This window comes from Aedes aegypti, chromosome 3, assembly GCF_002204515.2.
Source record: "Aedes aegypti strain LVP_AGWG chromosome 3, AaegL5.0 Primary Assembly, whole genome shotgun sequence".
Taxonomy (NCBI): Eukaryota; Metazoa; Arthropoda; class Insecta; order Diptera; family Culicidae; genus Aedes; species Aedes aegypti.
In genome coordinates this window covers 89,592,414-89,616,801 of record NC_035109.1, presented here as the reverse complement: position 1 = coordinate 89,616,801, position 24,388 = coordinate 89,592,414, and the positions used below count along the sequence as shown (strand labels likewise).

At 37.0% G+C, this 24,388-nt stretch overlaps 2 protein-coding genes across 2 annotated transcripts in view; one reads left to right on the top strand and one right to left on the bottom strand.

The window, feature by feature from the left end:
* LOC5566172 (pseudouridine-5'-phosphate glycosidase) overlaps positions 1 to 23,398 on the bottom strand; it is a 45,608-nt gene extending 22,210 nt beyond the window's left edge. Inside the window, exon 1 of the mRNA XM_001650482.2 lies at positions 23,041 to 23,398. The gene's annotated coding sequence lies outside the window, so the exon portion shown is untranslated. The remainder of the gene's footprint in view (positions 1 to 23,040) is intronic.
* On the top strand, positions 23 to 23,221 carry LOC5566173 (EF-hand domain-containing protein 1). The gene is made up of 4 exons (XM_001650481.2): positions 23 to 1,000; positions 1,058 to 1,242; positions 11,486 to 12,110; positions 22,557 to 23,221. Exons 1-4 carry the CDS (start codon positions 267 to 269, stop codon positions 22,975 to 22,977), a joined length of 1,965 nt encoding a protein of 654 aa, XP_001650531.2. The 5' UTR covers positions 23 to 266; the 3' UTR covers positions 22,978 to 23,221.
* Positions 23,399 to 24,388: the final 990 nt, after the last annotated feature.

Genomic DNA, 24,388 nt, shown 5'->3' with positions numbered 1-24,388 from the left:
TCAATTACAAATACATATCGACTGTGGCGGAACATGCAACAGGTAGTTCTGAAACCCAGGTGTTTGCTTTCTCCCTCCCAAACAGCTTTCGCGCTGAAACCGTCGTGTTGACGATAAAACGCCAAATGCTTACTCCTAGCAACCATTCATACAAATTGTTTATTTTCTAGTACATTCTCTCCAGTCAATTTTCTTAGCGTTTAAATTTTCCTCAGCAAATTCAGTATTCCCAACCGACCAAAGACTGAAATCCCACCGCCGCCACAATGGATGATCTTCCGAAACTGCCGGGTAATGATTTTGCCAACCGGCTTCGCCAGAAACACCACGTTCCGCAGTGCTTCAAATACCTCAACGGCTACCCCATCCCGGTGAAACCGATCTGCGGCCTCGGCGGTGAACAACTGAACGAAGATTCCATCTACTACTGCACGGACGAAACGGATGCCGTCCTGTACGATCCGATTCTGACCTATGGACGGCTGCGGAAGCTCCCGGCCAAACCATACCGTCCGCACTTTGTCCTGTACGACCAGAAAACGCTCAAGTTCAACGCGTTCTTCCGCCAAGCGGTGCCGGAATCGCCCAAGGAAACTTTCCGCATTCGGTACGTGAACATCTTGTACTTCCTAGAGGACGATACCATGACCGTGTTGGAACCGGTCATCGAAAACTGTGGCTATCCGCAAGGCCGCCTCGTCAGGCGTGGTCGAATTCTGAAGAACTGTCTCGGCGAACCGTACAGCTGGAAGGATTTGAACATCGGAATCGACCTGGAGATTCACGGGTACGTGTTCCACGTCACCGATTGCGACCCGTTCACGAAGGAGTTCCTGCTGAGCAACGGGATCGAGCTGAATGAGATGGAATTTCCGCCGCCGGATCCGGCCATGAACGAGCGGTCGATCAGCGAGAGGCAGAACTTCAAGCACCACAAGATGTATCCGGTGCCTCAGGATAAGCTGCGGAAGTATCTGGAGTACCAGGGGAAGGTGCTGCAGTGAGTATAATAAGTGACGGTTTGAAACGAATAGGGACTAATTCTGTACAATTGCAGCTTCGACTGTCTTCTGGATGAACCGGACCAGCCCGGAGGGGAGCGAATGACCTATAAGTTGTTTTACTTCCTAGAAGATGATACCGTGTCGATCAAGGAGCTGAAGGAGAACCAGGAGGGTCGCGACTATTTCCCGATGTTGCTCAGGAAACAGAAACTGCCGAAGAGCTGGAAGGACCTACCGGGTAAGTTGAGGTGCCTTCATTTGCCTAGTGGTTAGAGTCCGCGGCTTCAAAGCAAAGCCTTGCTGAAGGTGTCTGGGTTCGATTTCCGGTCGATCTAGAATATTTTTCCTGGGCATAGAATATCATTGTGCATGCCACACGATTTACGAATGCGAAAAATTGCAACTTTAGCAAAGCGAACTCTCAGTTAATAAGTGTAGAAATGCTCTTAGATCACCAAGCTGAGAAGCAGGCTCTGTCCCAGTGGGAACGTATTGCCGAGGATAATAAGATATATTGGCGTCATATTTTTGTGAGGGATATTTTTATTCCTAAATTTATTTTTTTACAAAGACAAAGGCTAATATGTTATTTTAGGGCCCAAAACCAACTTTAATAATCATTTCTTTCCCACAGTTTTCTTCGACAATATTTGATTACATAGTGCGTGTGATGCACGTACATTACATTTGTGCAAGTTGCACGAATGTTTGCGCAAATTGTTGGTTCATCGTACTTGCGTTGCATAGATAACGAAAACATTCTTGTTGGAAGAGAATTTCCCCAGGACTTTTTTTGGAAGATAGGGAGCCGGATCCTATTCTTTGCACTTTTGATTCACTTCGGCAGTGGGGTTTTTTGAAAGCTACTGAGCTCATATTTGGCCTCAATATGCGTCGCATTGAAGTGCTTCTTGTCGCAAAGTTTCAGACAATTCGGCCTAGAAAAAACCCCCAAGCCAAAGAGAATCTTGGAAGAGCCCAAATAGCTCTGCACCCTACTCTAGGGATTTTACTAGAAATTCTTCCAAGATAATCTCTACAGTGATTTATACAACGATTTCTCCAAGGATTTTGCCAAAGAATGCACCATGAAGAACTTTTGATCGCAACCAAGTTCTTTTAGACCTGATCAAATAGGGCTTCAGAAGTATCTTTTGCAATTCCTCTAGGAGTTCCTCCAGAGATTCTTTCACAGATTTCTCCAAGAAATGTTCCAGGGATTCTATCAGGAAAACCTCTAGGGATTGCTTCAGAGAGTTTCCTAACGAGTTCGAGCAGAAATGCCTGTAGCAATTTTTCCATAGAATCGGTAATATTTTTAAAAAGATTCCTCCAGGAGTTTCTCCAAAAAATCCTCTATAAACTTTTCCAGGGATTGGAGTATGGATTGCTCCAGAGATTTTTCCAGGCGTTTTTCATAAAAAAAAATCTCATGATACAGTCATCTCTCCCTTACTCGATATTCTGTAACTCGATATTTCCCCTAACTCGATGGAATGCGCGGTCCCTTCAATCTAGCATGCTTTGATACCTCTGTAAGTCGATACCTCTCTAACTCGATGCTATCTGTTTCAGTTTGTCAAGTAAGTTTACCTATCTAACTCGATATTTTCATGAAAAGTTCCAAATATTCTCGAAACGTTAATAAATTTCATGAATTTGATTCTTATGATTAAATTTATAGTAAAATTGAAGTTTACTGCCAATTTCTGGGTGGTGAAATTTTTAATTTTTGCTGATCGTTAAAAAAGTGTCACAAAGGTAAATGTGGTAAAATTGTATTGTTTTTCACGTAAAAATAACTATTCTGAATGTGTTTTGTCAAAATAATAAAAAGTTTAAAATTTGAAAAATATGTGTTCTGTATCTTGATACCTCTCTAACTCGATAGTCCCTTCAATATCGAGTAAGGGAGAGTTAACTGTATTACTTCAGAGATTTCTACAGATATTCTTCCAGAAAAATATCTACAGGGAATCTTGCATAAATATCTCCAAGGAGTTTCCCAGGGGTTACATTAGGACAATTTCTTAAAGAATTACTCCAGATATTTCCCCAAAAATTGTTGCAGGGTATTTCACGGGTCCTTCTCTTGAGATTCCTTCAGGAATCACTCTGGAGATTTCTCCAGGAATTCTTCCAGTAATTTTTGCAGTGATTCTACCAGGAATTTCTCCAGAGATTCTAAGTTCAAAAGTTTCCTTCAGCAATTCTTTCAGAGGATTCTACTCCATTACCCCTAATGCCATGACCTCGAATTCCATTTCCTCGATTGAGCCATTACCCCGAATTCCATAACCCAGAATGCGCAATTAATCTGCATGACAATGTCCCGATCTAATAGGATTTGGGGTAGTGGAATTCGGGGAAATGGAATTCGGAGTCATGGCATTCGAGGTAATGGGGTAGAATGCTTTTAGAGATAGCATTAGCTAAATCGCTACAGTAATTACTCTAAAGATTTTTACAGTTTATTCCATAGGGATTTACCGAAAAATTTCTGTAGAGAATTGTTCTGAGCCTCAAAAAAATATCTCCGTGGATTCTTCAAGGATTTTCCTAGAAATTCCTCCAGAGATTCCACCAGGTATTTCATCACAAATAATACCAAGAATTCTTCTAGGGATTCCTTAAAAAAATTAAAAAAACTCCTTCAGAAGAAATACCGTTTTGATTCATATAACGGACACTTAAGGCCTCAATGGACTATAACCCATCAGGAAGCATATAAAATAAAACAATCTGTATGATTCCTCGGCGCTATCGAGCCTTCAAAATACTTAACTTTCGAATGGTGGGCAAAGACTTTGATTTCGCTACATGAATAATTTTAAATGAATAGAAATGTAAAATAGGACTTTTCATGATTCTTATTCCGGACGCTTCCTTACTTTTGCCTCATATTACGGGCACTATGATTCAAATTCCGGAGAGCTCATGAAAATCATATATAGAAGAGTCAAATCATTATTTGAAATTGGCAAACCACTAAAGAGGCGTCTAAGGCAGTTAAGTATTATAAATTTTTATAAATATCTGTGGAAAATATTGATTGAAACAAACCTCAAAAGTGTGAACTTTTGGACGGCAAAAATTGAAAAATTTCCCATACAAAGTAGAGTGTCCGGAATAAGAATCTGTCCGAAATATGAATCAAAACGGTACTTGGAGGGGTTCTAGCAGCAATCCCTAGAGGAACCTGTAAGAAATTCCTGTCGGATTTTATGGAGGAATCCCTAGAGGATCATCTGAAAGAACCCCTTGAGAAATCTCTAATTAAATCTCTGGAAAAATCCCTGGAGCATTTCTCGCCGTAGTTTTTGGAGGAATACCCGGGGAAATCCTTGGAGTAATTTCTGAAAAAAATCCCTGGAAAAACTTTTGGAGGAACCATAAAGAGTGTTTGCTGGTGTAATCCCTGGACAGATTCCTGAAGAAATTGCTAGGGAAATGTCAGGACGATCACCTAGGTAAATTGCTGAAGAAATCCTCGGAGACATCTCTAGAGGCTTTTGGAGAAGGTTCTAGAAGTAATCCTTGACAAAATTTAGAAGAATCACTCTAGAGGTTTTGCTGTGAAGATTTTTCTATAAAATCCCTGGAATAATCCTTGGACGAATTGCCAAATTTATGGAAAAACACTTTGGAAAATCTCTGGAAGAAGCCCTGGAGGAATCACTAGAGGAGTCAATGGAAAATTCTCAAGGGAAATCCCTGGAGTAACCCAAATAACTGTGGAAGTGCTCATTTAACACTAAGCTGAGAAGCAGGCCAATGGGGACGTAATGCCAGAAGAAGAAGAAGAACTCAAGTAACCAAGTAGCACTTTAATTCGCCCTCCGTGCTATTGTAGGGCTATTATAGTGCTGACATGCCCTTTATTAGCTGGATAACAGCCCTATAAGCCCAAAAAGGCAAATTAGCGAGGCAGTGGTTACTTGGGAATGGAATAGAGCTGTATTGGAACTGGTCTAGAATAAACGGTTGTGAATTAATGTTCTTTCGAAGGGAGCGAGAATCGTTTGGAGAAATTCGTTGAAAAGTTCTTTGAACAATCTCTGGAGAAATAACTATTGTAGAGATTAGAAGATAATCTATATAAATAAAAACGAAATGGTGTTTGTATGTCACGAAATAACTTGAGAACGAATCAACGGATTGACGCAAGTTGTTCATTGTTGCACACGACAACGGATGCGACGTGATCGTGTGTGGAAAAAGTTTAGGAAAGTCTCCGAAATACAGCAGGAAATTGGGAGTAATGTGTAAGTTTGTATTGCTGTTTGCGTTTGACGTGCAAATCCATTCTAACTGAGCTCCAAATGCGGTAACACAAAGTAACCAAAGGATATTTAGCAACCATGATCCATATCACCGCCAACCTAGCAAATAAAATCAAATTTTGACTTCATCTTCCTTATTAAAAATCTTACCGCATTTGCTGTTCCCGCATTTGATATTTGCATTTCAAATGCACACAGCAATATCTGGGATTATATGACGTTTCACAACAGCCTACTTGATGACGAAGACGAAGTTTGCCGAGACCGCTAGTTATGAATAAAAAAATACTTAATGGGTGGCAATGAAACGTTATCCGGTTCAACCAGTCGGAATAGAAATCCCGGGAGGATTTTTTTGTGTAAGTCCTAAATAATTTCCTGGAATATACATTTGAAAAAATCTTTCAACCCTCTCTTTCCCACGACTTTGATCGACTATTTCTTTAAGAAAAAAGCGTTTTTATAAGAAGTACTTCAACAAATAATGTGGCAAATGTGGTCTACATTTTTCGAAATCAGTGTAAAAAAATTGTTTTTCATTTGTAAACTGATTGTTTAGCAATAGTTAACAGTTAGTTGACTTTCGGATTAATCTGATGAGTATATAACCATATTCGAGTAACCATTCTTAAGTATTCATAAAATTCGGTTTGATTCAAGTTCATCGAAAACCACTGGAGCTCTGGAGCTACCATGTTAAACAGAGAATTAATAATTCGTTAAGAAGTGCTTTAATGAAGTTCTTAATTAACTTCGTAATACATTAGCGTTCAAGAATTCGTCATCCTAATGATCGAAGCAGGTTTTTTCTGTACACAACTGAAATTTGTTTGATGAAAATTTGTTCACAGCGTTTCGATTGAAAGAACAAAATATAGTGAACACATTTTCATGTAAACGTTATCGTTTTCAAAACAAAAACCGCTTTTTAAAATTAATGACAGATCTTGCGTGCATAATGGTTTTTTTTTTTCTTAAGATTCATCAAACAATTGGGATTTGCAATGCCCGATTATATTTTTCAAATACATTCAAAAAACAAATAACTCAAAGCATTTTAATTGAATTTTGAAAACGAGTAATCCGTTCCTTATAGAATCATTAGAAAAATCTCGGTAGTTATTTTTGGTTAAAGCCTGGTAGTGGTATTCTAGTCATAGTAGAAAAAAATCTAGAACAGGCTAGTTCGTTGCAATGACTAATATAAGTATAAGAAATGTTTAAATCAATCCTCGGTATGTTTTTTAAAGAAATTCAAGAAGGTACTATCAAAACAACAACACGAAGCATTGGAGGAAACTCTAGGAAAATTTGTAGATCTTTCGGGACAATTCTGTATGAAAGCGAAATATAAAACTTTATATATATGAGAAATGCAACATGATATTTCCGTAATTTTTGAAGAAACGTTGAATAAAATTCTACATAGTTTTTAGACGATTCTCTTAATAATAGCAGGATAGATCCGTGAGGTAACTTCTAGAAATAACTGCCAAAGAATGTTGAAACAACTTATAATATTTTTGAATTATGTATTGAAGATTTACAGTGGAAATTTACGTAGAATTTGTTGGGATGATTTATATAAAACAGATGTAAAATCCCATTAAAATTTATATAAAACATATGTAAAATCCCAAACAAAAGCTTTTGGAAGCAATCTTGACAAAAACGCAGGAGAAAAAACGCATAAGCATGTAAATGAGTTTCGCAAGGAATCGCTACAACATTTAATGGACGATATCTTGAAAGAAATTTCTAAAAATCATGAAGCTCTTGAGTTTTCGTTGAAATTTCCAAAGGATTCCTGGATACCGCTAGAAATTCACAAGATTGAATTGAATGTGAAACTTCTAGTATAGTCTAGTATACTAATACACAACAGCAATCCCCAGATTCGGATAATGGCCATCACTCTAAGAATTGCTAGATTTTATTGGAGTCCCGCAGAAAATGCGCGAGATTCCGCTTGAATCTCAGGATCCCGTTAGTTATCCACAGTATTGAGCTGGAAGCTCAGAATCCCTCTGGAAATCTTTAGGAATCCGCAGGAATCCACATAATGGAAATGGGATGGGAATCCGTTGCGATTCCACATAAAATTCTCAAGATTCCAATTGAAATTTCAAGAGTTCGTTGAAAATCCACGGATCACACTAGTAATCTCGAATCGTCGAAAACTCTCAGAAACGTAATATACAAACCCAGAATCTTGCAAGAAATCCCCATATGCCGCTGCTGTGAATCGTAAAATAATATTTTACGTTGAATTGTATTAATTGCATTGATATTCTGAAAACTATCCAATGTTATAATGTGATGAAAAATCGTGATTTGGTCCGCGGAAATCTCCAACTTGAGCAACATTGGACTAGCGAAATGATCTGGAAAGTTACATCAGAATCATACTTTTCACATTAATTGATTAATCTCTATTTAATCATTCCAAATGTGTTGACAACAAAACTTATTTTCTACAAAAAATCGCTCTTAAAAAATAAATACATACCCGTTCGGTATTAGGACGACTCGATTATGGCAACACGAAACCATTCGATTTTGGCAACATTCATTTTTAATCAAAATTAAGCTTATAGGTTGTACTTATAAGTTACGGTCTTAAGAGCATAAAAGAGTAACAAATTACTAAGACCCACCTATTCGCCCTAGATGATGACGAGGTTGAAATGTAAAAAATGACTCAATCAGCATCTGAGACTATTCATGAGACAAGTTCTTTCGAGGTTCAAGTGCTTATCTTTTGATATCTTGAGGTAAACCTCTTGCTCTTACCTTCTTTAATAAGCTTCTTGTTTCTGGAATGAGATAAGAAACCAAAATCGAACGGACACTGTTGCTGCAGGTATGTAATCTTTGCAATACAAACCTAAGCATCTTGAGATGTAAAAATCAGTAATTCAAAACCCAATATTTCTTTAACCTAAAAGAACTTGTGTCTACGTTAGCTTTGTTCGCCCGTAGGAAATTTTTATCGGCCAAATCGTTCTATATTCGGCCGTTGGATGCGTTCTATTCTATTCTATTCTAAGTGCTTGCACAGCCAATAATGAAAAGCATCCTGGAAATACTAGAACATCTTCTGGTACTTTCTTGTCAGTATTAATATTTGTAGCATATCTGAAATATGATACAGATATTAAAATGGCCAGGCCCACTGTGCAGACTTCGGTTTTAAGGTAGTTCAAAAATTTACGGCAATCAGATTATTCACGTATAAATAATATGATTGACGAAAATTTTCAAATGTTTGAGGAAGAAACGGTGACAACCGTACCAACCGTTTCAATACAGGGATAAAGACAAAATCGTTGCTAAGAATGTTGATGCGCACTCCGTTTCTAGTCCTTTTCCGTTTCCTGGGATGGGACACGGGTATTTTTTCCTCATGTCCTAACTATAAAGCCTAGGCTAAAGCGCCATTACTCGCTCTCTGAAACGAGAAGAAAACTCATTCTGACCTCTCTCCCGCAGTAGTCAGAGATATTAATAAAAAGACATTATTTGTGATAATATGTCATGACTTTAACTAAGATTATTAAACGTAGTGGAACTGTTTATATGATTCAACTGCACTTAATTGTGTAAAATATAAAAAATATAGAACTAACTGTAGTTTGTAAAACTATTTTATATGAAAGGTAGATGACAAGTTTTTTTTTTATATGGCGAGTTTGTATTACCTTCGTGTTAAGAAAAACTAAGAAGACTCGTGGACTTGTTTGTGGAGGGCAAAAGAGATAACTACAGATGAAGCAGGAACGAACTCACCAGAACAAATCCAAGCTGTAAAATGATCGCAATCAATGCTGGTTGCTTACTCTTCCTCGCCGACATCGGAGACATATAGGGAGCTGGATCCTATTCTCGGGTCTTTTGATTCACCTCGACAGTGGGGTTTTTTGAAAGCTACTGAGCTCATGTTTAGCCACAATATGCGTCGCATTGAATTGCTTCTTATTGCAGTTTCAGACAATTCGGCCAAGAAAAACTTGCCATGCCACCCTATGTTGTAATTTTTCACTGTTTTCATAAGCCGAGAGCTGAAAAATTCTGATAAGTACAAGCGAAACTAAACACGGCCAAGAAAACTTTTCACGATAAAAACGACAATTCAATTGCTGGTTTTTTTTTGCTCCCTTCATCTTTGTCGTACCGTAATCCGGGGTAACATTGATCAGCGGGGTAACATTGATCGGTATGACCCTTCTCGTAAAAAGTGCGATTCATCCTTTATTGATGGAATATTTTCAAAGTATGAATGGTGCCTCTCCTTCTTACATTCATAAGCTAATAAAAACTAAGGTTTTTGCGGAAATCGCATCTCGTTCATGCGTAAATTTATCAACTTTTTGAATCGATGATTTTTATCATTATGGATGACACTACCGAAGATTCATGTCTCACATGAGTTCTGCAAATGGTATGAGCATACAAAATGTGGTTGTTACTAAAAATGACATCGCCAAAAACGATTCCGTTGTCAAATCTCTTTTAAGTTTATTCAATTAAGCAACATTAACGAACTACTATTAAGAATGCAGAATTTCCTTAGGAAATTGCCTACCTTCAGGCGCATTCCGCGGTTCAAAGTAATTTTCTTTTTAAAAATAACTCAAAAAATAAATGACTTGTAAGAGTTTGGTCTTCATATCAGCTAAATCAAAAAATCACTTAAAACATTTATTTAAACTTACTTAAATCTTTTGAAAACCGAAATACAGTGTACAGTCACGAGCGGTGGGTGCCAGTACTTGTTTTAAAAATATGAAACTTGCCACATTTGCATTTTCAAACGAACAGTTTAAGAAAAATCCCAAAAACTGATCAATGTTACCCCGGATTACGGTACAAGTAATCAGTCATTATGACCACGCGTCTCACACAGATTCTGTCAAAATTCTTCTATCTCTATTTCCCGACACAATGAAGAAAATCAATTTTCTCACAACGCTTTGGTACTAGCTAACTTTTTGTTCCTATCACTTGAATGTTTAGAAGCATCTTCTTATTCGGCCGTTGGATGCGTTTTTATGCGAAAAGTACTAAATGCAGGACAATAAATTTTGAAAAATCCTCCATCAAAAAGACGAACAAAGCTGCTAAATCACATCAAGTTAGAGAAAACGCTCCCTTAGTGGAGGTAATGTAGATGAAGTTTAATCGTAAAGCTAATGCAAACAACAACTATGCTTGAAATTTTGCTTCATTGCACCTATACTGCCGTGAATCGCAAGTCAGTCCCATCTATTAAAAGTAGAAATTGAGAAAATTGACTTAATTTTACAAAATCGTTTCTTTCAGAGTATTCAAAAAATTCCAGAAGATTAGAGTTCAAATCTAAATGAAAATTTCGCAATTCACTTTTCACTACGATATCATTTTGAGACAAACATAAAGAAGATCATAACACGGTTCTTTATAGTGTTACACGGTGCTGATACTCGTAGTGGCCTAATATGCGATTACCTTTCATTATGGGACAATTTGACCTGTTTTTTCCTAGGTTTTCCGAACAAATCATATTGTCTAAATTCGTGCAGCTGAAAGAGCTTTGAAAGATAAGCCATAAATTGCACTCAACTCAATTCAGCATAGGTATTTTAGCTGTTTTTTCCACCGCCACTAATACCTTACACACTATCCCGTTTGCTAATTGAAATAAACAACCGAATCTACAAACAGATGGTGAGTAATCTTACCATGCGTCTCCATACACAAGAAGTTATGATTGAAATCATATCTGGTTTCAAACAGCCCACATTCACGTGAGCTATCCAAAAAAAACATGCCCTTGACCTTCCTTGCATATCAGTTAGCATAGTCCCGAAAAACAACCCTCAAATCAGGGTTATTTATAAGTTTAACGCTCCCGTGCAAAATTCGGAACGCACCTCATACCCAGTAAACAACCAGCCAAATCAAAATCGAATCAGAAATCATTATTCAAGGTCATCAAGTATTTGCGCCTATACGTTACTCAACTCAACTCAACTCAACATCACCGCAGATAAGCGAGCAGGCAGACAGTGGCCCTTTTCAGTTACCTTCGGCTATTTTTGTCCGCTCAAGCGAAATTCGTAAACAAACAACAAGGCATTTTACACGTATTTGTTATTTACTCGATCTCACCAGTTGCTTCCCTTCGTGCCCTCTCTGTCACTGTTCCTATCTTTCCAGTTACCTACCCTTCGATCAGCATGGAGCTATCCGATCACGAAGTGTCCGAGTACTACTCCCCCAGAGATTTGCTGGTCGGTGGAACAATTTTCGTGTTTGGACGGAAGTTCCTCTTGCTAGACTGTGACCGCTTTACCCGGAGTTACTACGAGAAGGTGCTGAAAATGGTCCAACCTGATGCGGTCGAACTTGGTAATCGCGAAGATCGAATCCCACGCAAGGAACTGCCCACCTATCTGGGACTGGGGACTCCGGAGGATTCTATCGCATCGCACCACAGCCTGGTTCCGAAGAGTCCCCGTAAGGACGTGGTCACCTATCTGGTAAACATGAATAAGTTCCTCCGGTATGGGTGCGTTCTGGACAACGCCCACCCGGAAGATTCCATTCGTCGTTTTGTGCTGAGTTTGTCGTTGGCAGACGGGACCATTTCGATCATGGAATCAACGATCCGAAATTCGGGAATTCGAGGAGGTCGATTTTTGTCTCCCAAGAAAGTTTGGAAACCGGACTGCAATCCGGATGCTCCGGAATACTATACGGCGAAGGACTTCTTCATCGGGGCAATTATTATTGTGTTCTCGCATCGATTTAGGATCGTTAGCACCGACCTTTACGTGTATAGGTAAGAGGGTGGTTTCGGTACAGGGCTCATTGGATTCTAGGCCAAACTCTGAGTGTCCTCCCAAATTTAAGCTAATTTGGGAAAAATGAAATATAGCTGTCAGATAAAATGCTTGAGCGTTTATTAAGGTGAAACAGTTTGGAATCTAACTTCTAAGATTGCACTAATACTTCAAAGGCACAAATCTCGCGAAGGAAGCATCCCACAACCGTGCACTTTTTATTTTGACTTTGTGCACTAGCAGAAAGCTTAAAATAAGAAGATCAGGAACGTTTGCCTACACGCAGCGAACTGGACTATCGAAATTCATACATTTTGCCTTATGAAAGATGGAACGATTATCGCAATACGAACGCTTTATGTTTCGTTTTAGCATCACTCCGCACCAAGGCGTCGATAGGCACGTGGTGTACGCACGAGCCTATCGATCGCAAGGTCCTTGGTTCGATTCCAGGTTGCCGCGATAACTATTTTTGTTTTCAAATTTCGGTTTCATAAGGCAAATTTATGAATTTCAACCCGATTCCTTGTGGCGAATTTTCATAAGGGGTTCCTATGTTTATCGATGGTCCATTTGCCTGAGTGTACTATTTCTACAGTTTTGTGTGCCTTTGAAAACGTGAGTAGGGACATAAGTCGGCCATTCTGACGGCCATCTTTAGATTTCGAGATGTTTCACCTTAAAAAGGTGGTTGATGGACAATGATAAGAGTGTGACGTCTGTTTGTTTGTGGTAACAGTGTTGCGTCTTATATAATAAAAGTGTTAGTCAGGTATGATCAGGAAGATGTCCAAAATGATCGTTTATGCCTGAAATTTGTGAAATTATATCTGAGCACTCCCGCTAATTTGAGCGATACCATCGGGGTTCATTTTTAATATGAACTTCTAGTTTCCCTACGCACAACAAACAACGTGTTTCCGATAACCTCATTGACTGAATGATGTGCAAATTAGCGGGGGTCAGATTAAAAAGTGTTCAGATTAAAACCCGGTGGTTCAGTAGACGAGTACATTCCAAGCTTGAAAAGTGAATTGCTCAGTTTTACCACATCAACTTTAAGGTGAAACATCTCGGAATCTAAAGATGGCCGTCAGAATGGCCGACTTATGTCCCTACTCACGTTTTCAAAGGCAACCAAAACTGTAGAAATAGTAGGCAAACGTTTTTGATCTTCTTATTTTAAGCTTTCTGCTAGTGCACAAAGTCAAAATAAAAAGTGCACGGTTGTGGGATGCTTCCTTCGCGAGATTTGTGCCTTTGAAGTATTAGTGCAATCTTAAAACACAGACAAGCAGACGTAACACTTAGAACAAATTGCGATGAAAATCATAGTCGCGAGAACATATACGCCCAATGCTAAAATCGGTGTGTTTGGCCGATCGGCCAACAGGTGGCGGTAGTGTGTAAACGTCAAACACGAACAAAAACGCCGCGAGCGCTGCGGGTGGTGTGTTGGCCACCTACAATTTATTCAAATCGACCGTTAAAAAGGTGGTCGATGGACATCGATGAGAGTGTGACGTCTGTTTGTCTGTGCTTAAAAGTTAGATTCCAAACTGTTTCACCTTAACGGTCGATTCAAAAATATGGTGGGTGACCAATCCGCCACCAGCAGCGCTTGCATCGTTTTTGTTCGTGTTTGACGTTTACACACTACCGCCATCTGTTTACCTGTTGGCCGATTTTAGCATTGGGCGTACATGTCCTCGTGACTATAATTTTGATCGAGATTTGTTTTAAGTGTTACGTCGGTTTGTCTGTTATCCAGAAATTTGGCCTTTTTTCAGGTAAAATTCTAGCCATTGACAAAGAACTTTCTCGGCGAATTGCTTCAAGGAATTCTACATAGATTTGTAAGAAATGCCTCTAGAAATTCTTAAACATATTTATCCATATACAGGGTGTCGACTCAATTTTGAAAATAAAATTCCCTGCCTTCCAGACATTTTCCAGAAAAGTTCCAGACCAGAGTTGGTTAATTTGAACCGAAATAATTAAAATTTTTACAAGAAGATACATATTCGTTATGTTATAGGACTATACTGCCGTGAATCGCAAGTCAGTCCCATCTGTAAAAAGTAGGCATTGAGAAAATGGGCTGCGAAGTTTCCAAACTCGTTTTCCATACGAATATTTAAAAATTTCCAGAGGATTGTAACAATTTCAAATCTTAATGAAACTTTCACAATTTGCTTTTCACTACGATATCTTTTTGAGAAAAATATAAACATGATCGAATCACTATTCATTTTCGTGTTACACGGTGCGGAAATCTGTAGTGGGACTGATTTGCGGTTACCTTTCATTATGGGACAATTTGACTTGCTGTTTTTGCCTACTTTTTCGGAACAAACCTCATAATCTTATTAGGGCAGCTGAAAGAGCATTGGAAGATATGTTGAAAACTGAACTCAACTCAATTATGACCAAAATGCAGATGGGACTGACTTGCGATTCACGGCAGTATAGGTCCTATGAATAAACTGACCAAAAGCTTTTATTTTATTGAGATATACTGCCCATACTCGCATAACAGTCCCATTTATATATGAAATCCCATATACATGTAATATGGGACTGTTATGCGAGTATGGGCAGTATATGTACCTGCCATGTATATGATAAAACTGAACAATTGAGAATCTATTTACTTTTCAAACTTGAAGATCCGTATGAACAAAGATGTTCTCGGCTAATGAACTACCTCAGACTTAATTTAAAATTTTAGGCATGAACGAAAATTTTGGGCTCCTTCCTGATTATAACTTTTTTATACAAGAGGCAACACTATTACGACCATCCACCATACTTTTTTTAGTGGAAGAAAACTATCCAATAATTTGGCTTTTCTTTTTTCAGGCAAAATTCTAGCCATTGCTATAGAACTTTCTTGGAGAATTGCTTCAAGGAATTCCACATACATTGCCCAGAAATTCTTCTTGAAATTCTTAAGATATTTTTCCATATATTCCTTCAATACTTCTCAATGAACTCTTGAAAGATTTCCTCCAGAAGCTCCTCATCTCCAAGATTCTCTAAAAATTGATAGAGAATTTCTTTCAGTCTTAAATAATTCTAAAAATAGCATTTTGATTTCCTAGAACTATTTCAGGAATGCTTTGTAAATTGTTTTTATTTATTTTTTTCTTAGAATATCTTTGATAACTCTTCACGATGATTCGTTACAGTTAATATTTTAGGATTTCGATATGAATTACCCCTAGCTTTTCTACCCGAGCAAAATATCTAAATATTCTTAAGGTGATTATAGAACAAAGCCATACTTAAAATTTTTAAGAGCACAAGACTTAAGAACCAAACAGCGCTCCACGTTAAAAATTTATCCCTTGAACAATGCGCTGATTAGAAGGTTTCTGATGTTTCTTTTGTACTTGTCGTACCTTAAGCAATGCTCCGAGGAACTCTTCTAAGAACTCATCTACGAGTATCTCTAAGTAATATCACAAATTGTCAATAGCAGGGCTGGGAAAAATTTTGAAATTCACTCTACAGTAGCCAAACAAAGCCAATCACAGTCAGCGAAGCCAGTGAAACTCACGTCCATCGCTGCTGTAGGCAAAAAGCCTTGAAAATTGCAAAACACCCATTGCTAAGGGCAACCCAAAATTACTGTAGAAAAATGTTCCGCTGCATTTCCCGCATTTAGAGCCTTCAATGACACTAACGTTTTAGCAAATTCATGCACCCAACATAGGCTACTTGATGAGATTCACGTTTTTGAACTACTGTACTGCCGCGAATCGCAAGTCAGTCCCATCTGTAAAAAGTAGGCATTGAGAAAATGGGGTGTGAAGTTTCCAAACTCATTTTCCATACGAATATTCAAAAAATTCCAGATGATTGGAACATGTCCAAATCTTAATGAAACTTTCACAATTTACTTTTTACTTTTCACTCTTTCTGAGAAAAATATAAAGATGATCAAAACACGGTTAATTTTTGTGTTAGACGGTGCAGAAATCTGTAGTGAGACTGATTTGCGGTTATTTTTCATTATGGGACAATTTGACTTGCTGTTTTTTCCTACTTTTTCCGAACAAATCTTATTATGTCATTAGGGCAGCTGAAAGAGCATATGAAGATGTGTTGAAAACTGAACTCAACTCAATTTTGACAAAAATGCAGATGGGACTGGCTGAGAAGAAGAAACGCAGATGGGACTGACTTGCGATACACGGCAGTGTACTGGGAAGAGTCACGTGATTTTCGCGAAATTCAAGCTTACTACTATTGAGGGGTTCCACGGAGGCATGCAAGTCGATTCTGATCGACCATTTCAAAAATATCTGAAACTTTGCACAGTTTTTCAGTTCCATCTAAATCGTCATTTTCCGATATCAAATCTTCAAGTTGAGTCACGACTAACTTTTCAAAAGGGTGTATGTGAAAATGGTTCAAAAATATTCAAAATGCTGCACAGCAAAAACGGTTCGTTCGATTGTTAGACAACTAAAGAAACAAAGTTAGACAACTAAATAAAGATTCAAAAAAAAAATACACACAGTAAAAAAAAATTTTTTTTTGCATTAAAAAACATCATTTTTGTCACAAAAACTCAAATATCTCAAAACCCTATCGGAATACCAACGTAATTTTTTGAGGGAAAACGGTCCATTATATTAGCTATCTACCATAAAAATTTGGTGATGGTAAGCCAATAAACGAAAAAGTTATGACATTTCAAATATTTCACAAATTTGACACTTAGTGAATTTTTTTTTTTCATTGTTAATTTTTTTTAGGACCGCAGTTTGTTGCTGAATTTTTTGTTAAGGGTACCACATGAGGTTAACAAGTTGTTTTCATGATATTTTATTTAATTATTCATAACTATTATAGCATCTATTAGAAAGTTAGACGCGATCCAGTGTTGTGATCTAAAGTCTTGATAGTGTCATATTTTTTTATTGTACGTAACTGAAGATAAATTCTCTCAATAGTGTTGAAACCTTTTGATAAAAGAAACCTATAAGAAATCTAATATTGAAGACAAAAGCTACAAAAAAAGTTTTCTATACAGGTATACGACTAGTTTACCTGCAAAAAGTTTACCTCGTAGAGAACAAGGCGGGTCTATACCCAGGTGATCTAGTATACGTAAGACAGGTCGGTTTTCTCGGCGCTGGTTTTCTCCACAAAGTTAAAATCTGATTACACCTGGGTATAGACCCGCCTTGGTAGAGAATAGACTTTGTTAATCATATTTGGGAGAAAGCGAGTAACTTCAACAACATCAAAAACATGATAGGTACATACCATGAACATACTCACGAAAAAGCTAAAAATATACTACCACTATGGTTATAAAAGATTTAATTGTAAAATTTTTCTTCAGTCAAGCAAACGACACCAAACCAGTCAGTAAAAACTTAAAAGTGATTTTGTTTATTAAAATCTAACGAGCAACATGAGTAGTCGCTTTCTCAACTGTTGCAGGCCGTTTGCAGAAAAAAAGTGTTCGAAAGAGCTACGAAATCTCACCGAAAGCACCATAGATAAACTGAAAGCGGCTGGTTATGCTCCAATGTCTACATTGAATACAAATTTACGCATTTGTACGTCCTGCCGTTTAAACGTTGACAAACGGGCAATCTGTACATAATCGGTAGATCAGGTTGCAGGAAGTTCGAAAACAACAACAACTGAGGAATTACTAGATGCACCGACAACAACTGAGGAGTTACCAGAAGTACCAAGTGCAGATAGTCTTGCCACGGTACCATCAGCGACATCTGTTTCAACAAATCAATCAGAAGATGAGTGCATCCAGAAGGTCAACATCGAACGCTTCAACGAAGGGATAGCTGGAATAAAAGTGACTCCGATTAAATGGACGAAGATGGATTACGTCAATTATCCCGAGAAAAAATACCGTGAAATCAACGAAGCTGTACGAAGAAACCTCTTCAAATTAGGACCTGAGGATGTGGAAAATACAGACTACGATGAGGTAATTATGAATATGAAGGAAAGGTTCTTGAATCTAGCCACGACAAGGAAAGAAAAATTATTGATTTTGTCGATGCTGTCAAGCTCGTGGTCTATTCAAGACGCCATTGATGAGTTCAAAACCAATAGAAATACAGCAAAAGAGGCAAAACAATTCAAAAATAACTGTCTTGCAACCAAAAATGCTAGGTCGAGTACTTCATTAACAGATGAGACAAAAGAAAAAATATTTCAATATTTTGAAGACGATGAAGTAAGTAGAGCTATGCCTGGCCAAAAAGACTATGTATCTGTAAAAAATGATGGAAAGCGTCAAGCAATCCAAAAACGATTAATGATGACTACTTTGAAAGAAGCGTATACACGCTTCAAGGAAATTAACGAAAATATTAAGGTAGGTTTTTCCTCATTTGCAAGCCTTCGTCCAAGGCAATGCAAGCTTCTATCCAATTCAGGAACACATAATGTTTGTGTGTGCACAACACACGAAAATATTACCCTAATCTTACATAGTTTGAAAAGAATCAATTTATCAAAGGATATTAAAATGTTAACTGGTAGTCTTTTGTGTGAAAATACAACATCAAATTGCTATCTACGATCTTGTTCGGATTGTCCAGATTCTTCATTATTGGAAAATACTTTATTCGCTGAGTTTGAAGAAAATATATTGATCAGTTATCATTTGAGCAATGGGTGACCACGGATAGGTGTGACCTAGAAACTATTATAAAACTTGTAGATGAGTTTGTGTCATTTTTTTGCTTGAAATTAGAAAGTTTAATTCCTTACGACTTTATTAAAACAGAGCAATTCCGCTTTTTAAAAAATACAAAAAATACATTACAAGATGGTGAATTTTTAGTCATTTGTGATTTTTCTGAAAACTATAGCTTTGTATTGCAAGATGAAGGGCAGTCCCATCACTGGAACGTACAACAAGCTACAATTCATCCATTCGTTATTTATTTCAATGGAAGTACGCAAATTGAACATTTTAGTTTTATTGTAATTTCCGAAGATTTAAGACACGACTCAGTATCTGTAAATTTGTTCATTGCCAAAATGATTAACTAAATAAAGAAATCAGAAAGATATATTTCATGTCTGATGAAGCAGCATCGCAGTACAAAAACCGTAAGAATTTTTCGAGCCTATGTCAATTTAAATCAAAGTACGGAATTGATGCAGAATGGCATTTCTTTGCTACGTCACATGGCTATTGGAGGAACCATAAAGCGCATGGCCACAAGAGCAAAGAACGTGAGCATCCAATTAAAACTGCAAAAGAACTATTTGATTGGGCGAATCGCAGAAAAGAAGAAGATTTAACAAAATTATCATTTTGTTTTACTACTACTGAAGAGTACGAATTAACGGCATCAGAGCTCAGCGAGCAATATAATAACGCGAAAACGATCCAAGGAACCCAAAAATTTAACTGTTTCATTCCATTGTCAGAAAATAAAATTAAAGCAAAACTATACTCGAACTGTACTGATAATGATGCAAAAGTGTTCGATATTGTAAAAAAATTGAATAACAATAAATAAATAAATAAGTATTAATAAAATGTTTTCATGATCTCATAACGCATACCCAAATCCAAATCTTTTAAAGTTTATATATAACATTTAGAAACTCATCGATCATACTCTAAAAAAAATATCCTGGTAAAAAAAAAATATTTTCGTGCAATCTGGTAATTCATTTTAATTTATACATATATACATATACATATAATATTTATGCATATACATAATATTTATACATATAATATACATAATACTAATGAATACATGAAAACGACTTGTTTAATTCACGCAAGGTCCTTAACAATAAAATCAGCAACAAACTGCGGTTCCCGTAATAATTTACACCGAAAAAACATTTTTTTTCTACTAAATGTGAAAATTGTGACATGTTTGAAATGTCATAACTTTTTTGTTTATTGGTTTACCATCACCAAATTTTTATGGTAGATAGCTAATATAATGGACCGTTTTCCCTCAAAAAATTACGTTGGTATTCCGATAGGGTTTTGAGATATTTGAGTTTTTGTGTCAAAAATTATGTTTTTTAATGCAAAAAAATTTTTTTTTACTGTGTGTATTTTTTTTTTGGAATCTTTATTTAGTTGTCTAACTTTGTTTCTTTAGTTGTCTAACAATCGAACGAACCGTTTTTGCTGTGCAGCTTTTTGAATATTTTTGAACCATTTTCACATACACCCTTTTGAAAAGTTAGTCGTGACTCAACTTGAAGATTTGATATCGGAAAATGACGATTTAGATGGAACTGGAAAACTGTGCAAAGTTTCAGCTCAATAGAAAAAAAAGAATTAAAAAATTTACCAAATTTTGGTGCTGTTGCTTGGAATCACTCTATTACCATTCCCAGCACTGGTCAATAGATTATCAAGATTATTTCAAATGATATTCCTGAATTTTCTGCTTTTCAATCATTTTCTGGATTACTAAAAATAATCGAGGAACTTTAAGAATCATCCTCGGATTTTCTGGTGAATTTTCTGGGTCCTGGATCCTTAGTCGAGTGGTTAGTGTTCACGGCTGCAAAGCAAAGCCATGCTGAAGGTGTATTGATTTAGCATGATCAATTACTTTGCAGACAATAAACTCGTTTGATGTTCCCTGTATTGATATTTTTTCCCTGACCTCAAGTGAAATTCCCTGATTTTCCCTGACTTTCCAGGTCAAAAATAAATTTCCTGACATTCCCTGACTTTCCAGGTTTTTCCAGGTAGTCGACACCCTGCATATAATTCTTCAATACTTCTCCATGAGCTCTTCTAAGATTTCCGATAGAAGCTCCTTATATTCAGGACTTTCAAAAGATTGTTAGAGAATTTCTTTCAGTCTTGAATTTCTCAAGAATAGCATCTGGAATTCCTAGGATTATTTCAGGAGTATATTAGGAGTATATTATTAGGAAAAAACTAGGCACATCTATGATAAAGCTCCTGAGCAAGATCCTGAAGAAAGGCGGTATTATCTGAAGAAACTATTTTCAGAAACAACCTTGAAAATCAGAAAATATATTGTCCATACCCTCATATCTGAAACATACGTATTTTCGACAACATTTTCGATTGTTTTTATTCATTTTTTCTTTTAAAATTTTGCATCAAATATAACAAGAGTAAAATAGTCCAAAACATTGAACCGAAAAAATGTACCGCCATCAGTAGCACAAATCTAGAAAACCAAACAGTGTTCATAGCAGAAGAATTTGACGATTGATCACCACCAGCAAGTAACCAATCGTTTTTTTTTTTTTTTTTTTTTTTTTTTAATAAATGAATAAATGATTTGATTCACCAAATTTATGCTCTTGAAATTTTGAGTTATTGCTGTTATTCCACTTAACTTAAATACGAGAATAATCATTAGTTTTTCTCTATACACAGTTTCACCATTTTTGCTTGGATATTTTGAGCAAACTTGTAAAGATTGACATGATTTGATGAGTCCCATTTTTTGTCTTCCAGATTATGAGCAAAATACGCGAAGCTAGTCAATGAGTTGATCTAGGAAACTGAGAACAAAATATGTTGAAAGCAATCCACGCCCATTTCGAAGAAGTTGTTTGGAGAGCCCTGTTGATGCTTATTATATCAGACAATTTGAGCTCTGAGAATAAAGAATATAGGCAGTAAAGTGCAGTTTACTCTATTATGCATAAGAGCTATTTTTAAAAGATTGATTACCCATTTTTTCATACCTCGTATTGGATTTAAACTTCATTATTATCAACTATTGTATTGCGGAAAAAAAAATCTGTGTGAATCTTTGGAAGATTTGTTGTTACACTAGGAACAACTGGAGAATTCAGTTGAAGGATTAGTGGCAAATATTAGAAGAAAATCCTAGGATAGTCGTTGGAAAAAAACAAAGTGATTTCTGGAGAAGTTACTATAGATAGTAGCGTTGGAGTGCTCAAGGATTTCATGGAGCAAATTCTGGAGTAATTCCCCCAGGGAACCTTTGCAGTATGAATTTTGAAAAATTGATAGAGTAATCTCTAAATCTCTAATCAATAATCATAATTCGCTTAAAAATAGAGTCTTAATCATTAATCATACTTAGGCTGGAATCTCCTAGAACTTGACAATTTAAAATGTGCAAATAATGATATTTTAGCTTAAGCATGACTCGAAAAATTCTAAAATAGAATTAAATTTTATTAAATTTAAAATTAATATTGATTAAATCACGAATAATAAATCATAATAATTCAATCATCGTAAAATTGAATTTAATTATATGTATATCATCAAATTAATCTTTGCTATTTGTTAACCATTAACGCTCTGCTTTGAAGGACTTGTGCTATCTCAGTTTTCATTCAAATCCGCTCAAATTTTGGGAGGACACTCAGAGTTTGACCTAGAATCGAACGATCAGTGTGCTTGGACCCAAGGCAAAAACACTATTTTTGTCCCACCCTAACAGGTACATGCAAGCTCACCCGGAGATGTTTGCCAGCAATGCCATCGAAACCGTTAGAAACTATCTGTTGGCCGAGGGCCACCTCAAGGACGACCTGCGACAAGCAGTGGAAGACGACTACCAACGATATGGACCTCCACCTGAACCCGCGCCAGAGCCTAACGACGACAAGGGCGTTGGCGAAGTGGACAAACGACTGCAGGATTTCAAGCTGAACGAAAGCAAAATGACGGATGACACACCTCTGGCCACGCTGAGGGTGCAATCCGACAGCCACCCATGTCCATCTCCGATCATCCCGGACGAGGAAATCAAGAAAACCTATCACTCGCACGAGCACATGGACCTCTCGCTTCAAGGACAAATCGAAGGCGAGGACGTGATCAAAGTGGGCAAATCGGTTCGCTTCGAAGATGGCTGCTAACCGACCACATTCAGAGAAAGAGATAAGGGATTTCTACCTACTTTCTAATCAAGGGGTACTCACCGAATTTTAGGACACGGACGCGTCGTCAAATTTAAGGACGAAAAACTGTTCACGATTGCACACCAGAAAATGGCTTCGACTTGATTTAAGCACTTGAATGTTTGTTCGCTTGCGTTGAGCATAAAAAGCACTAAATTCACCGTTTTTCAACCGAATTGACACACGTGTAACTTTATTTAACTTCGAATAATCACTGCACAAATAACCACTTTAAACGACGTGCAAATACGCACTAAAGAACCTTTCGATACAAGGAACCGTTCCTTTGACTCGACCGAATTCAGCGAAAGCAAGGACAATAATAAAAACAATGTCCGTCCGTCCTCTCGAGGCGCTGAGGTTAGGTTTTTGCGTGTCGCGTTTTGCGTATTTTGGTTTGTTTTATGAATGAACTGCGGGGCGAGCGTTTCAAAAGAGCGTAAATTGATTTGTAAATAAATGGAATTTAGGGAAAATTTAATTATTTTCCATTGTTGTCAGTGAAATTTTGAACAACATGATAGAAACGATGTTGAACATGCATGTATCCATAGAATTAACAGTTGAAAAGGCGCATATTCCTTCAAAAATCCAAAACTAAAAATCTTTATTTTCCCCATAACTTACGCCATGATGGTAAGTTTCTCCGGAGGTGTGTTGATTTCAAGACGATTCTGAAGGGATGTAGGTGAGTGCGTGCGGAAGGCCGACTTTACTTACACTTTGAAAGAAAACGCATTTGTGTACGTGCTGTTCATCAGCGATGCGCTCGGTGCGTAAGGTGGGGTGGCCAATTTTGAACTTTTTCAACCCATGTAACCTAGTGCTCAAGCTACAATAATGTATCCAATTTATGTATCGTGTATATAGAGATAACTTCACTGTATAAGTACAATTGAAGTTGATTTAATATGGGATAGGACCCCACTAGAGCCATAATGAAGGTATAATTTACAACATTACCAAGACCTTCTTATTTTGAATCAACTTTAGTTGTACTTATACAGTACTGCTAGCATTATATACACCGTTTGTATACATTATTTGCAGTTTGAGCATGATGATTAACTAAACATTATCGTTTTAATCCTAAACATTTCCCAAGGTATTTTTAATCGGAAACCCAAAGATTTCAGATTCGGAATCCCAATAAATTACAAATTAAAATACCAAAAATTCCAAATCGAAATCCCAAAAAATCTCAAGCGTTTTCATTAAAAAATCCTAAGATTTTCATTCAGAATTCCAAGGATTCCCAATTGGAATTCATAGTGTTCCCAAATCAAATACATAAGGATTTCTAAATCAGAATTTCAGAAGTCACCAAGTACTCTCAAATTGAACTATCAAGGATTCTCAAATCAGGATC